The sequence below is a fragment of the Podarcis liolepis genome (genome assembly GCF_965112155.1).
Source record: "Podarcis liolepis genome assembly, chromosome: 2".
Lineage (NCBI taxonomy): Eukaryota > Metazoa > Chordata > Lepidosauria > Squamata > Lacertidae > Podarcis > Podarcis liolepis.
This window is the reverse complement of record NC_139555.1, coordinates 973,920-990,044: the sequence shown is the minus strand read 5'-3', so window position 1 is coordinate 990,044 and position 16,125 is coordinate 973,920. Positions and strand designations below refer to the sequence as shown.

At 47.3% G+C, this 16,125-nt stretch overlaps 1 protein-coding gene across 2 annotated transcripts in view; it reads right to left on the bottom strand.

Moving 5' to 3' along the window:
- Window positions 1-1,248: 1,248 nt before the first annotated feature.
- PIN1 (peptidylprolyl cis/trans isomerase, NIMA-interacting 1) overlaps window positions 1,249-16,125 on the bottom strand; it is a 37,173-nt gene continuing 22,296 nt past the window's right edge. For both annotated transcript variants that reach the window (XM_083486799.1, XM_083486800.1), the window contains exons 3-4: window positions 10,984-11,091; window positions 1,249-2,772 (exon numbers count right to left, since the gene is read on the bottom strand). In XM_083486799.1, the coding sequence (XP_083342925.1) occupies window positions 2,663-2,772; window positions 10,984-11,091 (218 nt within the window). In that variant the 3' untranslated portion in view covers window positions 1,249-2,662. The remainder of the gene's footprint in view (window positions 2,773-10,983; window positions 11,092-16,125) is intronic.

Below are 16,125 nucleotides of genomic sequence, written 5' to 3'. Positions count from 1 at the left end.
GCCCTGATCTGATCTGGAGGCCTTGCAATGTTTAATTACAGTTTTAAAATCAAATTAAACATGTGGCCCTGGGAGTGGGGGAAGATTACACAGGCTTCCTGCACATTTCCTGTCACCCTTTCAAGCCACCACACCACCCCTCTCAACCCAACCCCAGGTGACCCAGGGCTGCCTCAACCAAGAGACACATCCCAGGTCAACCCTAAACTAACCAGTTTGGTTTGGGACCCAGCCAGATCCAATGCGCTGCTTGTGCTGTTTATGGCATCCCACTGCCTAAATTGTGTGGGTTTTTCTGTGGTGTTGGGGGTAATATATTCTGTCTGGAGCACATAATTGTCCCATTTAATTATTCCTAATTTATGCAAGATCAAAAAGACCAAGTTTTGTTTCAAAAATTTGCGCTCTCGAGGTTAAATGTACACCCAACCTCCAATATGGAACATTTAGAAGGTGTCAAAGCAAGATTAAAACTTAGATCCCAATTTGCCAAATTGGAATTGGTATGTATCTCTCTCACACACAAACCAAATTAGTCACGCAGCTGAAGGCAGGGCCTCCTGTTTAAAATGGACTTGGAGAAAAATCCCACTAAATGTGAACAAGTCCAAGAGATTTTTGTTCTGTGAACCGCCCTGAGACCTCCAGGTATAGGGTGGTATATAAATTCAAATTCTAATAATAATGATAATAATAATAATAATAGTCCAAGGCATTTGGCCACCTTGGAAAACATGAGCTTTCCCTTGCCACTCACCCTGTCTCCCGCTCAGCAGCCCTCTCCAGCTCTACCAACATGCAGCCTTGGGTGAACCGGCTCCTTGACACCTGGAACAAATGCCTGATCTTTTCCACGGACTCTTCCAACTCAGAAAGGTTTTGTTCCAATAAACACTTCAAATCTGGTTTTTAGTGCAGGCCTGCCCATCCAGCGTGTGACCAAACCAAACACCACACAGCAGATACATGCAGTTGCCCACCAGCCTTCTCCGCCCCCCAGGTTGCTCAGCACTGCAAATCCAACATACACCATGCACACAAGGTTGGCAAGTAATAAAGGAGTCGCCATGAATGGCTAGGCAAACGGCATTTGGGATTGGTGGTTCACAAGCTGCAGGGGCCTGCACTAAAAACTTTATTTATTTATACCTGAATAATTCCAGCTTATGATCAAACCTTGCAAGAGAAACAACAAAATGAGATACATACAAGGAGATGTCAAGAAAGAAAAGGACAAGGTCAAACCTATGATGTTTAACAGGTGAGGGTTTTTTTTAATTCTTCTTGCATAAGAGAACTCGAACACACTCTCTCTATACAGCTATATACACACACAAAGCTTGCTTGCATCAGACCAAAAGCAAGGAAATTGGTAGGAATCTTACTGATCTTAGTAAACAGAAAGCAACGTAGCATAACTGAAAGGGTGACTTTACAGTATTCTTAAACCACAAATGGATCATGACCTGCCTCTCTGGAAAAAAGGGAAAGGGGGGGCCTGGAAGTCTATGTCTAACGGTCTTCCTTTGGGATGGCATTTCAACAGCAAGAACTGCACACAGGAATGGTTAACATACAATTAATTGTAATATAATTTTACACAGGTATAAATTTGGGGAGGGGGAAGAGCTGAATGGGAAGGGCATCAATGGCTAAAGTCTTTGCTTGTCCTTAAAAGGCATCTTCAAGTTTTAAGTCAACATGAAAACATACTGGAAGCCAACACGACAGGTTAAAAGCTGGGCCTCCGGATCCAGAGCCCTGGGCATGCTCAGACACCCGCTCCAAATTCCCCCCCCCCCCAAGCAGTTCTCTTCCATGCACTTCCATGGAGGGGCAATGCCGCCTGCACATCCCTTTGCACACATGGAAAATCCCCCCCTATGGAAGTGAATGGAGAAGCCTGGTGGGCTCCATGCATGGATTATCATTGCTCAGTTAGGGCACTATATATATTATTTGAATTCACAATTCAAAGAGAATCTGCCAGGCCATACTGTAGAATAATGGCTTTCATTACGGATCCAAGAGCAATTTAGCAATGATTGGTCAACTGGAAAACTCAATGCCCTGAATTCCAAGCGAGAGAAGAGGACAGGGGTGGGGTAGGGGAGGAGGCATTACATTTTAACCTAAACAAGGGCGGACACTAGTGGAATATATTTTCTTTCTATCTAAAACACCAAGAGCTAAGTTTTGCCACCATCAGTGGAGCCCTGTAATAAATAACTCTATTACAAGTTGGATGTGGAGAGAAAGCGTTGAAGTATGACCCTGCAGCACAGGCGCGTCTCCTGAACTGGAGAAATCGTCAATATCAGACTCAAGTGGCTGTGGGTTTATTTATTTATTTCCTTTAAAACATCCTCCTCACTGTGCCTAGGAAAGATGCTGCTGTCTCTTAGTTTCAAATGCATTTTCTGCCTCGGCTAACCATGCATCTCTACAGGTGGGGAAAGACATTGCATTGAGGTGCCAAAGGAGGCACTGAGATATGAAAACAAAGGGTGTGTTTTTCCATATATAAAATAAAAAAAAATTGAAAAGCTAGATATGGAGTTTGTTCGGGGATAGAGAGCGCACAGAGGGGTTGGAATAAAGGTTCTCTTGTTCCTTTTCCCCACCACCCTTTCCTTTCCAAGTGTGTCGCGCCAAGGCACTTTCACTCTGTACGCAGGATGATATGGATCCCTGAATCTGTGAATACTGGTCCGCTCATCTCGCCAGGCCTCAGTGCAAACGAGGCATCTTCAAAAGGTTTCTGCATTTGACCTGTCAGATGGAAAAGAGATTTCAATTAAACACTGGAAGAGGACAAAAGACATCAGATCAAGTGTTACTTTGAAACAAGCCACAAGAACACATATAAGGGATAGCAAATTTTGTCATTGTTGGCTCCTCAAGAGACCAGAACAAGGTAAGAAAATAAAGCAGACAAGCAATTACATGAGCTCAAGTATTTGGGTGGCCAATGTGTGCCAGTGACAACAGGTCCCTAGTCTAGGATTTGGATGTGACCTTTGCTCTGATCTTATAAACGGGCCTGAAAGTTTGGGGATAATCTAAAAGATCTTCATCAGGGCTAACATAAAATAATTAATTCTTCATTATTGAATACATATGCATGTTCTCTCTCTTGGCAAGTCTCCAGCTTGCCATGTCTCTGATACTAGGCACACAAACACACACTCCACTCTGCAAAAACGGTCCAACGTTTGACATGGTGGGTGATACATAAATGCACACACACTGAACAGGCCAGACTTAAATGAGCTCACCGGCAAAAAGGGGGGGGGGTATAGTGCTATGTGCATCCTCAGCCAAGACTCAAATATCTGAGATATGAGCAAACAACTTCTAAATCAAGCACTCCAAGTCCGAGTTGCTCCTGTCCTCCTTTATTTGCACCTCCTTTGCTACCCAATCTCTCCTTGTTACTCACAGTCAGGTTGGTCCACAAAGAGAGCAAAATGAGGGGGAGATAATGGGTCAGAATGGAGTGCACCAAATGGGGTGGCAGGTGGGCAATTCTTTGTTTGAATGCTCTCCCTTCATAAAAACTTGCCAATGAACAAGGCTTCCTACAAGTAGAAAACTAGTACATTAGGTAAGAAGCTTCTAATCTCATCTTCTTCCTGTTGTGCCAATTAGCTGCAGAGGTGTGGTTTTTTTGTTTTTGTTTTAATAGGAGAGGATCTTAAAAATTGATTTACCCCCTCCCCTTCCACAGTTTATCCTACCACCTCATTCAGCAACATTTATATATAAAAATCAACCATTTGATTTATTACCAGCTCTTCACCATAACATCCCAGGAGGGTCGCAACCATATAAAACATTACTAACAGTTGGAAACAAACTGCAATCACAAGAACAGGGTGGGTCTCAAAAATACTTCTCTCAAGTATCGAAGGAAAGGGTAAAGAGGTGAGTCGTCAACATATGACAAAACCTGGACAATTAAGGCGCCAGATGTACCTCTTGTAGGCCATGCCTCCCCCCCTCCCTCTCACACACCCCTGCGTTGTGCAACAAGCCCTCTAGACAAAGGACTCTTAACCCTGTACAGCTCCTTGCACAGGGTTGACTCAAACTGCTAGGTTGCAACAGCAGCCTGGAAGAGGGTGCCCCTCTGCTGTACAGATGGAGCATTTGAGTCAGAATGCCACTCTGCTCAAGTGCCCTTGGAAACTGGGTGCCCTGGACGTAGCCATGACAGCTGTTCAATGGATTCCAGGGAGAAATGATCTTACTTGAGAGTCTCCTGCTTGCCCAGACCCCCATTGGTCCCCATTTGACAGCAGAAAAAAGGAAGGAGGGCCAAGACTGGTCCCAGGATAGTCGCAGGACTAACCATTCTGTGCTTCCACCTTCCTTGACAACTGCTCCTCCCTGTCCAATTTCTCTTGTAGGCCTCTCTGTGAACAGCCCCAGATCAGGCACCAGGCCTGCTTTTTGGACCCAACTTCTGCAAATGCTGCCCTGCAACAACCCAGATGCCACGGGGTTCATTTTACAGCAACAGCTCAAGAAATGCTTGGGTAAGAGCCAGCTCCCAAGCTGATGCAGCAGACCAGAAGAGCAAGCGTCTTCTGCATCCAATTTAAGGCAGCCCAGAAGTCTGCAGCTCCCAGCTCAAAACAATGAGGCTTTTAACTACAGAAAAGAGCACCGCTCACAGCAGACTTGCATGCCCAGAGTCAAGAAGAAGGAGAGGGCAGGGAGGAGGATGTTCTGTTGCCTGATCTCAGCACCAACAGCCTTCATGAACACTTGCTGTTTTGAGATGCCCAACGTGACAGGGATCAGGTCAGAAAAGGCCAAGTAAATCTCATGTAAGTTTACGACCCTTGTAAGTCCACTGCAGAAGGAATGAGATGGGCACAGAAAGCTTAATGACCATCTGACAGATGAATCTTTGAAGGGCTTTTTTCTTGTTTGTCCCTTTTTTTTCTTCTTTTTTTTTGAGATGGAAGACATTTGGGTGATATACTAATGTCTTTGCAGGCTCTGCACAGGCCATGCATTGCGGACGCATCATGCCTCTGAGGTGGCTGGGTGCAATTTATATATTTTACTTTAGGCTTTAAATCCACAGCCTTTTCTTCCAGCTGCAGCTCCGAACTTCCTCTTCCAGGATTAGTCATTACAACTTTGGCCCCTTGTCTTCCACAAGTGTCATTCATGAGAGGGCTGGGGTGGTGTGGAGAGAGAGAGAGAGAGACAGCAATCTATCCAAGACTCTAAAACCCAGAGGTACATAGTTGCATGGGTGCACAGGATGGGCCACCTCCAAAAAGGTGATCCCACCCCCGAAACAGTCATATAGAGCAGGTGGGCAGAAGAAAGATAGGGATTATTTATTGCACTTTTATACTGCCTTTTCTTCCAAGGAGCTCGAGGTTCATGGTTCTCCCCCTCCTCATTTAATACCCACAACAGCCCTGTGAGGTGGGTTAGGCTGAGAGCCAGTGACTGGCCCAAGGCTACCAGGTGAGCGGAGATTTGAACCCTGGTCTCCCAGATCACAGCCCAACACTGTAAGCAGTAACCACACCCAGGAAGCCCTCCACAACACAATAGAAAGAGGACCCGCAGAGCTAAGATGAAATTTCACACAATAAAAATCCAACATTTGCCAGGGTGGGCAGGGGCCTAGGATATCACAAGAGTTGGGTTAATGCAGTTAGAAGATGTTTTACCAGCAAAAGGCTTATGGAAAGGCTATGGTGCCAGGCTGGGGTCTCAGACTGCTGGTGGCACCGAGAAATGAAGTAGCATAGCCAGAGGATGCAACAGAATTGTCAGGAAGAAGTGGTGCTCCTCTAACAGGTGGGGAGGGTGGAGCCCAAGTGCAAGACATGGGGGATCATGGTTGGCTGGCAAGGAGGTGATCCTTAGACTGCTTCCAGGGTGCTGCATACCCATGGACAAGCAAGTCTGGTGTGTGTGTGTGTGTGTGTGTGTGTGTGTGTGTGTGTGAGAGAGAGAGAGAGAGAGAGAGAGAGAGAGAGATTCCTTTTGCCTCTAAGAATGCACATTCCTCTGCCCCATTCCAACCCTTCCCCAACTTGATCTTTTCACTCTCAAGCCAAGAAATCTTCATTTCAGAATGAGGAAAAACAGGTTTAGCCTCCCAGCCTGGGCTTCAATAAAGCCAAAAGAGGAAACGTCAATTACCTGGAATATTTTTTGAAGAAGATAAATTGGAATGCTTGAGCCATTCCATCTCTAAACGTAACCAGAATTCATAGCTCTCATAAATTATGGTTTGCAGCCCCCCAAAATGAATAAGGAGAAGGAGACTGGCAGTGTTGCCTGGGAAGAGCAGACCAGCTGCTTGTGCCATTAGTGCCACCCAGTGGACAAAAGGGACTCCAGCAGCTTTGCTGCATATCTAAAAGCATCTTCCTCTGTAAGTCACCCAGGATTATGCCTGAGCTGACAGTTCCTAAATGAGACCAAACAACCCGTCACCAGCAGCCCAAGATTAATGGCTGTTTCATTACTTCCCAACCATAATGTGCCAATATTAGTAACCATCCTTTTTTTCTTTTTCTTTTTTAAAAAACAGGAAATATTTGACTGAGGAAGAAATTCTTGCCATTTGTCGTCAAAACAGCGCCCTGCATGGAAATGAAGATGAAGAGCACATAAAGCAGTGTCTCCATGCAAATCAAGACTTCGGATTCCTGACAATAAGTTTTGGCTAGATAAAGTTAGCAGTGCCTTGCCTAGCAGCTAGACAAACACAAACCAATGCTAGACAGGCAAGGCCAAAAAGAAGTTGTTGAGCTTGTTAGACAAAAATCACAAAAAATGCTCTTTTTTAGCAACGTGGGCTGCCATACACCCAGATTTTCCAAGGCATTTTTCAACCCTATTAGGGATTATGGCATTGGGAGATGCCCACAAGAGCTTTGGCTATGTCAATGTATCCTGGGAGAAGCCAGGGGCTCCCCCCCCCCCACCATCCTGTAAATTGGAACTATTCAAAGATGGGCTCCTTTCCATAGCCACCAAAGTCTTGGAGCTGGGCATTTTTCTTTCAACTTTGTCAAAAGCCAGAGAACGCTTCCCCCAGTTCATCAAAGTTACAGTTCCCAAAATGGGGCTGAGAGAGTCTGAAACAGCCTCTTGGCCTTGAAGTGCTTCCACAAATGACACTGGCAACACACAGGGCCAGAGGGACCTCATAACTTGCCACCCATCTCCCATCAGGCTCCCGACAGAAACCCACCCTCCCGCTCTGAGGTCACTTGGTCACTTGCTGTGGAGACACTTTTACACCCCGCTGTGCTCCTGAAAAGCTATCACTGGGAGAATGCCAAGGTCTACTGACTCACTGTTCTGAAATCAGTGGGGGTCCTGGACCCCTTGGAAAATCTGCTGAAATCTGGGGACTCACTCCCCAGAATAATGCACAGACACACAAAACAAATTTCATACAATTTATTTTATTGTGTTGGTGGTTCAGTTGCCCCTTGAGGACAAGCGACCCTACGGACAGGCTCGTCTTGCTCACTGAGACTCTCAGAGCCTTATCTTTCAAGTTTAAAAAGTAGCAGGACAGTTTCAAGATACGAACACAAAAGCACCATAGATAGAATCATAGAGCTGGAATAGACCACAAGGGCCATCGAGTCCAACCCCCTGCCAAGCAGGAAACACCATCAGAGCACTCCTGACATATGGTTGTCAAGCCTCTGCTTAACGACCTCCAAAGAAGGAGACTCCACCACACTCCTTGGCAGCAAATTCCACTGTCAAACAGCTCTTACTGTCAGGAAGTTCTTCCTAATGTTTAGGTGGTGTCCTTCTTGAATTGTGTCCTTCTTGAATTGTGGTGCCCAGAACTGGACACAGTACTCCAGGTGAGGTCTGACCAGAGCAGAATACAGTGGCACTATTACTTCCCTTGATCTAGATGCTATACTCCTATTGATGCAGCCCAGAATTGCATTGGCTTTTTTAGCTGCCACGTCACACTGTTGGCTCATGTCAAGTTTGTGGTCAACCAAGACTCCTAGATCCTTTTCACATGTACTGCTCTCAAGCCAGGTGTCACCCATCTTGTATTTGTGCCTCTCATTTTTTTTTGCCCAAGAGATAGATAGATAGATAGATAGATAGATAGATAGATAGATAGATAGATGAGGTCCACTGTCTACATCACTTTCAATAGTGTTGCTCTTTAATCCTAAATCCCTCTCACTTGTCCAGTGTAATCCAATGTCATTCCCCACCCAATATCCAGAAACTGTGCCAATGCAAGAACAGAAAATCGCACCAGTCACAACACCCATTTTTTAAAGCCAATTTCAGGCCTTTAAGCCTGTAAGCATGACTTCAGAAGCTCAGGCTGCAACAGAACTGGCAAACTGGAGGGCTCCGGCACTCAGGATTGGTCTCTCCTCTTCCCCATTATGAGCAGAGCAGAACGTACCATTTACAAGAAGCAAACGTCTATGCACCCGCTTCCCTTGCTCCTGGCGCATACATGAAGATGCAGGTGCTGAAGGGGCAACTCTTGGTCTACCTGGCCCTGTACGTCCCATTGCCTGCTCCCTGTGGTCCTTTCTCATGGAAGATGCTGCAGGTTGCGGGGGTGGGGGAGGGACATCCCCACAGAAACAACGTACCCTCTTCCTGAGCTACAGCCCCTTTTAGTGTGAAGCCTAAGGGGAGCTGCATCCGCGGACTGGAGGCACATTGATGGTTAAGAGACCTGTGGGGCTCTTTGGAGGGCTCCAGGGGGTGGGGGTGGGGTCAGGGGAATTAAAAAAAACAGCCAGTCTTCCTGCTCCAGTGAATTAAAGTGCCTTTTGTCAGCACCATGGGATACAATCCATGGCATACTCAGGTCTGAAAATAAGTAATATTAAACGTGAAAGACAGGAGAGCTGTGCAAGGCATTGAAGATCTACCTCTGAACAACAGAAGCTGCCCAGTCACCTCTGAGCACTACTTCGTTTCCCCCCAAGCTTCTTTTGGCAAACTTGAAGAATTTGGGGAAATAGCAGAAGCAGCCCACCGAGGAGATCTCATTTCTTCAGTTTCAGGATGAAACTGCAGAAATACAGGACCCACCAGCCTTAGGCCACATGCCTAGGGGCAAAGTTAGATAGCCCATCGTATCCCTTCCAGCTCTATGATGCTGGGCCAAAGGCAGATGATCAATGAAATGTATAACACAGCGGGGGGGGGTGCGATACAGAGGAGGAACAACCTCCACGTGGCAAAATCGTTAAAGAGCAGGTATCCTTTAATACAAAACACACAGCGGAAGCCTGCTGAAGAAAAGAAGCCATGCCTCGGCTGGTGTGATGCTGTAGACAGAAAGCTTAATCATATGGAACAAAGTAGAGAAAGGCCTTAAGTTGTAACAGATGGGAAAGACCAGTCAATTCCCTGTGATCCTTTGGGGAGCAAGAGGGCAGACGATGCAGTGCTCAGCCTACAATGCCCTGGAACACCACAATAATAGCAAAAGAACTTCTGTGAGCGGCTTGTTTGAGGCCAGAGACCCCAGTTCACTTAACCAGGATCCTTCTCTTCTGAACCTGCTCCAAATTCCTTTCAAGAGCACAGCAACACAGCATGACCACAACACAGTCCAGATAAGAGACTTGGAGCAGCATGCGCACACAGCACCACCGTGCCCTCTCTGCGCATTTCTCTTTGTTATAGTCACAGCAAGTCAAGCACAGGCAAGAGGAGGATGTAAACAGCCTCACCGTGTCCAAGGTTGGCTTCCAGCAGGCATGCAGAGCTAACTACTCTGAGGACACTCAAGCCAAAGAGAGTGGCAGCATTTCCCCCAAGGTAAGGGGGAACCCTTAGTAAGTCAGACTGGAGAGCCTAAGAAGGCAAGGCCAGCCATGGCGCAGGGCAACCACAGCAGTGGAAAAACAGACAGCTATGGGCCAAGGTGTGGCTTTTAAAATGTGCCCCCAGCAATACAACTTCAGAACAATTGGAAGGGGCAGTATATCACTGTCCCCCAGTAATTTTAAGAACAACTTGAGAGACTTCTGCCATGTGCTTGTGGGTGGGGGCAGCACACGAGGGTCAGAATTACTCTCACTAAGAATTACTTTCACTTGAATTCCATGGCAATGGATGTATTCGTCTGTTGTAGGAAAAATATAAAATCCCCCTGTATGCTTGTTTGAAAGTAGTCCCATCAAACCCAAGTAGGCCAGCATAGGATTGGGAATTCTAATCTAAGTTGACAGTTGAAAGAGGGCAATCTTTATTCCAGATGCGTTAATCCAGAACACTTTTGTCTCTGCTCATCATCAGCTCTGCACAACACCTGTATGCAGTCCCTGCCATGGGCATGTGGCCCTCAACAACAGCAGCCCTGAAGGCTATAAAAGAGCTGCGGCTGGTGCTGAGGAAAGTCTCTCCCTGTCAGCGTGCCAGGACTCTCAGGACACCCGGGACTGAGGCTGCCTCCTCCACGGTGGCTGAGGACAAGAGAATGGAGAGGGGCCCTCACATTTCATACAGGGGGGGGGGGGGAAGCAGGCTATTATCAAGTGGCTATCATCAAGCAGGCTATCATCAAGGCCACATCAATTGTGCTGGGGAACCTGCTTCCTAATGCACCATCTGTCCAGCAAGGTCTGCACTGTTATTAACCAAGGCGGCTGAGGCTCAGCACAGAGCTATTTTCAATCAGTGTGTGCCTCTTCAAACCGGAGAGCCAATAACCCAGTGCTTGCGTACAACGTGAGAGATTTGAAGCCCCATCACTGACTTCATGATTCACTGTCTTCCAAGGCATCCAGCTCCAGTTCTTGTAAGGTGTGTGCAGAAAGAAACCTCTCATCAGAGAGAGGCAGGCTTGCAGTCCTCCTTCTAACACCTCCCTCTGCTGGGGGAGTGGTATTTATCATTTGTTGACTGATTAAGTTTTACAGTAGTATCTCAGGGCAGTTCACACAATGCACCACGTGAAACCCTTGCTCTACTCACCCCTTCCAAAAGCACCCAGGTCTCCTCCTGCCTTGGCTGAGCTGCAGTCACTGAATTGTGATGCTAAGGATTCAAAGTCTTCCCCAGATTTAATCTTCTGGATGTAGCCTGTGGACAAGAGAGCAATTTGAGACTAAGGCAAGGCAACAGACAGTCATGAAAGCTCCCACCTGCTGTCCAAAAGGGGTAAAGCCCAGAGAAGTGGTTTACCATCTCAGTGTGTATTACAACAGTGTTAGTGTACAAGGTTCCTGTGTCCAGTTAATAATGGCACAATTTAACTATATCATCATCATCATTTAATGTATATCCAAAAGGACTCTAGGGCAGCAACTGATCAAGTTCTGCCGAAGTTGCTGAGTTCTGACAATTTTTTGTGTTTTTAAAGTTTGCACATAGTTTACACGTAAGCACAAATCGTCTTGTCCTGATGAAATCCCTAGTTTGTGTTGATTTGCTTTTGTCTTTCCACCCAATGGTGTTCAACCTTTGTTAGAAGATATGACGAAGATACAAAAGCGAGACCGAAAGAGCTACTTCAGGCATGCCCAAAGGCTTCATTCCACCCTTGGAAATGCTCCCTCCTTTTGAACAGCAGAGACACATACCTGTTTCACTCTATGTTTCAGAAGCAATCCAGAAGCAATGGCAAAACTTCTCAAGAAACTCTACTTTTCTTGGGAGCACAAAAGCAATGGCTCAGGGGGGTTTGGATACTGGCTTCTGCATTTTCTAAGTATACCTTGATGATGATGATGATGATGATGATGATGATATTTATACACCGCCCATCTGGCGGGGCTTCCCCAGCCACTCTGGGCTGCTTACAGCACATAAAAAATTGTAAAACATTAGACCATAAATCAGTTTTTTTAACCACATTAAAATTACTACACTGTCCCTGTGTTAGCTGTAGAAACCATTTGCATCCTTCTGCTCCTTCAAGGAGCTCAGGACAGTGCACAAGGTTATTCTCACAGCAAGCCTGTGTAGTTGGATTATAGCCTGAGAGAGGGTAACTGGCCCATGGTCACCCAAAGAGTAGGGATTTGAAGGGCTTTGGTAGGGATTTTGAGGCAGACCCCAAAATGGTGCCAGGGAAGAAGGGATGAGGGAAGATCTACACCAGGAACCAGAGGGAAGGAAGAACATTCAGATCTGCTGCCCTGGTGGATCCTGCTGCCTGAGGCAGTAGCCTCACCTGGCCTCATGGGTGGCCCAGCCCTGGGGATTTGAACACAGATTTCCCAGCTTCAAGCCCAACACTCCAACCAGTGCACTACACTGCCTCTGCATAGACTTAGGACTGCAATCCTATACACCAGCCTTCTTCGACCTGGTTGGTGTTCTGGACTTCTGCTCCTAACTTCACCCACCAGAGCAGCTGTACTCCAACATCTGGAGGGCACCAAGCTAGGGAAGACCACACTGATTGGCAGTTGCTCTCCAAAGGTTGAATCTGGGACCTCTGCCATGCACATCTATGCAATGTGTGGCTAATAGGAGCCATGAGCAGAACACAGGAAACAGATTCCGCAGGGGCTCTGTGCCTGGATAGAACCACCCAGCTGCGGGACTGAGAGGAACAGATCCAAGCCACCTCCACGTGAGGAGCTCCTGGGGTGAGGGTAGCACTCACTGGGGCTGATGAAACTTCTAGTGCAGGACACTCAGTTGGCAAAGTCTGCTATACAGTTAGCTGGCAGGAAGCCCCACTGAACTTAAGGGGACTGGCTTTCGTGTAGAGATGCCCAGGATTGTGCTGTAGAAGATTCCTTTCAGAAACAGGGAAATCACTACAGCAAAACAGCTGTAGCCCTGCTCACTCTTGCCAGCCTTTTATAAACCACAGACAGGGCTAGCTACAAAAGTGGACAGAACTGTGTTTTATCATCTGCCCAACATTGTATGCAATCCTCAAAAGGGGAATCACAGCACACGAGGATCAGAACACCACGGGGCCTCCAATTTCTCCTCCCGGGCCATCTAAAAATTTCACCCTGCTGCTTGTGACCTGCAAGGGAGTTGAGATGATGTTACTAGAGCATAAGCTGTAGAAGTGGAATAATATGCAGAAGACTGAAAATACAAAACATGCTACTGTCCCAAAAGATGAACGGAGGTTTCTGAGTTGGATTTTACAACCATCTATTCTAGAAGTGGAGTCTGGAATCACTCCCTGTTTGCTTCCCTACAGTGAAAACTGTTTATGCAGATCAGCAGCACCTGCGTAGAAGCCAAATGCCTCTGTGATATTTTGGGTTGACTAAAAACAGTTATTTTGAAGGCGGGAGAGGGGAGAGGGGAGACACTCACGTGAGCAAGGACTGAGGAGCCACCTGCTTCTTCACTGCAGCAAATTTGAATTACATGTTGGATAGATTTTTCACACAAGCTTAAGAGAGAACCAGATTAACCCAGCCAGGGCAGAGCCAGGTCCCTGGGTTTGATTCCCCTTTGCACCAAGCTGCAGAGGGCCTGGGGCTGGCAGGCTACTCTGGTGCAGCCTGCCATGGGTTGCAGAAATTATGAGTGTTTCACCCAGAGCCATCCATGCCCCAAGCTCTCCTGAGATGACCTTCAGTTCTAACTTGTGACCTGTCCTCGGTTCCTGCATTGAAGGGGGTGGACTAGATGACTCTCGGGGTCCCATCTCTACTGTTCTACAATTCTAGGATTCTGGACATCTTCAGCTCCAGCGCTGGCCTCGCCCGCAGCTGCCTTAAAGCAGAAGGCAGAATGGGAAGGGAAGGGCAGAAGAAGCAAGAGTCCCTGGGGAATGATCAGAGGTGTGTCTTCCTCCCTTGCCTCCCTGTTCTCCCATTAGCCTTTACCCAGCGTCAGCCCAAGACATTTGGACACCTGAGTTGAACCACCAAATGGCACCCTCTTCCTGCCAGGGAAAAAGGGGTGAATGAAGATCTTATCAGAAACAAGCAAGGAAGAAGATCTACATCGGAAATGGGGGAGCAGGGGTGTCAAATCAACATTACCCATTGGTCAAAGTAGAAATCAAAGGCAGCCATGGGGAGAAAAGAGGCCCACTGAGAATCATGCCAGGCAACTGCAGGGCCCTGGAGACCTCCCAGGGCAGCCCCGGCCATTTCCTCCCTAGGGGTGGAAGGAGACCAGAGCCTCTTACTCAGCTAGAGACAGCTGTGGAGAAGACATTGCACAGCAGCCTCTGGGCAAATCGGACACACTGCTGGTCTCCACCCACCCCCAGGGCTGGGGGGGGGGGCTGCCAAGGAGGCAGCAGACCAAGCCTCCAAGGATGTGCCACAGCCATGGCTGCCACCTCAGAAACAGTAGCAGCAGTGGGCAATGTATTCCTTGGAGGCCGAATCTGCTGCCCCTGTGGATCCTGCCACTTGAGGCAGTTGCCTCACCTTGCCTCACCTAGCCCTGCCTTGACCAAGATACTGGATGAATTCTCTTCCCCTGCTCCCTGTCCCATTCAGTAACGGGAAGTCAGAAGGCTCCTTTGCTCATGCTCATTCCCTCTTGCCAGTTTTCACTTGTTCCATTATACAGTTCCAGCAGGGCCACCACCCACCATGGTTTGGGGAAGGCCGTGCCCAGCACTCAGATGTCAGCTGCAACAACCTAGATGCCAAACACTTTGCTTCACAGGCAATCTGCCCTGTTGCCTTCCAGACCGGTGGCTTCATGGGCCTGGACACAGGATGCTGGTTTTATGTAGCACAGCAAATGAGGAACGCAGGGTTGCGGCCTCTCAGAAGCACCACCCCTCTATACTTGGGCAGGGAAGAAGGCAGAAGAGATAATGCTGAGTCCCTAGTTCACAGCTGAGCCATGTGGTTTGATTTGCCTCCCACTTAACATAGCAGGAGAGTCAGAGGAGAGGAGGAAACACTTGCAAGAGCAAGCAGTGCAGCAAACTCAGGAAAAGGGCAGCTGTTACCGGGGCTAATGACTGCTTGGTTTGTCTCGAGGCAGCCAAGCTGGCTGCCGTGCAGCCCCGTTCAGCAGGAACCACTCTAGAGCCCTGCTGCCATCTGGAAGAGCAGGTCCTCTTTGAGAAAGTGGTCGTGTTTTCCAACCCTGCTATCTAAGGAGGAGTTGTTCGACTCTCACCTGACTGCCTTCCTGTGGATAATTCTGGTTTTTCTGGCACACAGAATTCCCACCCAATGGGATGTTTGGGCCAAAGCAAACATTGCTAACAGTCCAAAATATCCCTTCTGAAACATGAGCAGAAGAGGAAGCTACTACCAAGCCAGGGTGTTTGTAGCTCTAGCGCAGCTATCAGCAACTCTTCAATATCTCTGAGGCATTTTTTCTAATTGTGCATCCAATACTATGCATCCAATAGATGCTACATTATTTCAGTGTGTTATCTAGTATTCTCTCATTATTTGTTTAATTCTATATACTAAAACAAAACCAAACAAAACCACCCACAGAAGTCCTTCTATGAGATGCCGCCTATAAATGAAGACCTCATTCTTCTGTTGAGGTCCAACTTCCCTCGGCATTAGTGGTTGAAGTCTGCATGCTGGTGGTGAGAAGGACCCAGGCTTTCTTCCCCATCGCTCTCTCCCTGCCCCCTGCCCCAGCCGCTAAGGCAGAGCAGGTCACTCTTGCTGGAGTTCTGAAGGAGTATGCAGGAAAGCAGACCATTTTTTTCAACAGGACCCCCGGGGAACAACACATTAAGGCTAATCTGCCCAGTGATACAGTTTTGGAAAGAAGTCCACCAAAGAAAAATCAGTAGCCCACAAACATTTTCTACATCAGCCTCCTGCTCACATATATGGGGGGGGGGACACACCTGTGTGTGGTCACCTCCACCAGATTCTTACTCGCCGTAGGAGATCAGGTAAGAGGCTATTTACAAGCCCAGATTTAAACACAACAAAAATCTGACACACACTCACAAGCCCTTTGACAACTCTCAACCTCCACAGTGTTTAAGAAAAACATGGCAATATCAGAGTTAAAATTCTCTAAACAATAACATCAAAGACGACGATGATATGCCTGTCAAACTGATGCTTCCCAGGGGATCTATTTTAACAATTCTAGGCTATAATTATGTTCATCAGGTATGGTAAACTTGTTCAGAGAAATTCAATGAGGCTCAGCTGTTTGATTGCGGCTAAGGTGGGCATTCATGCA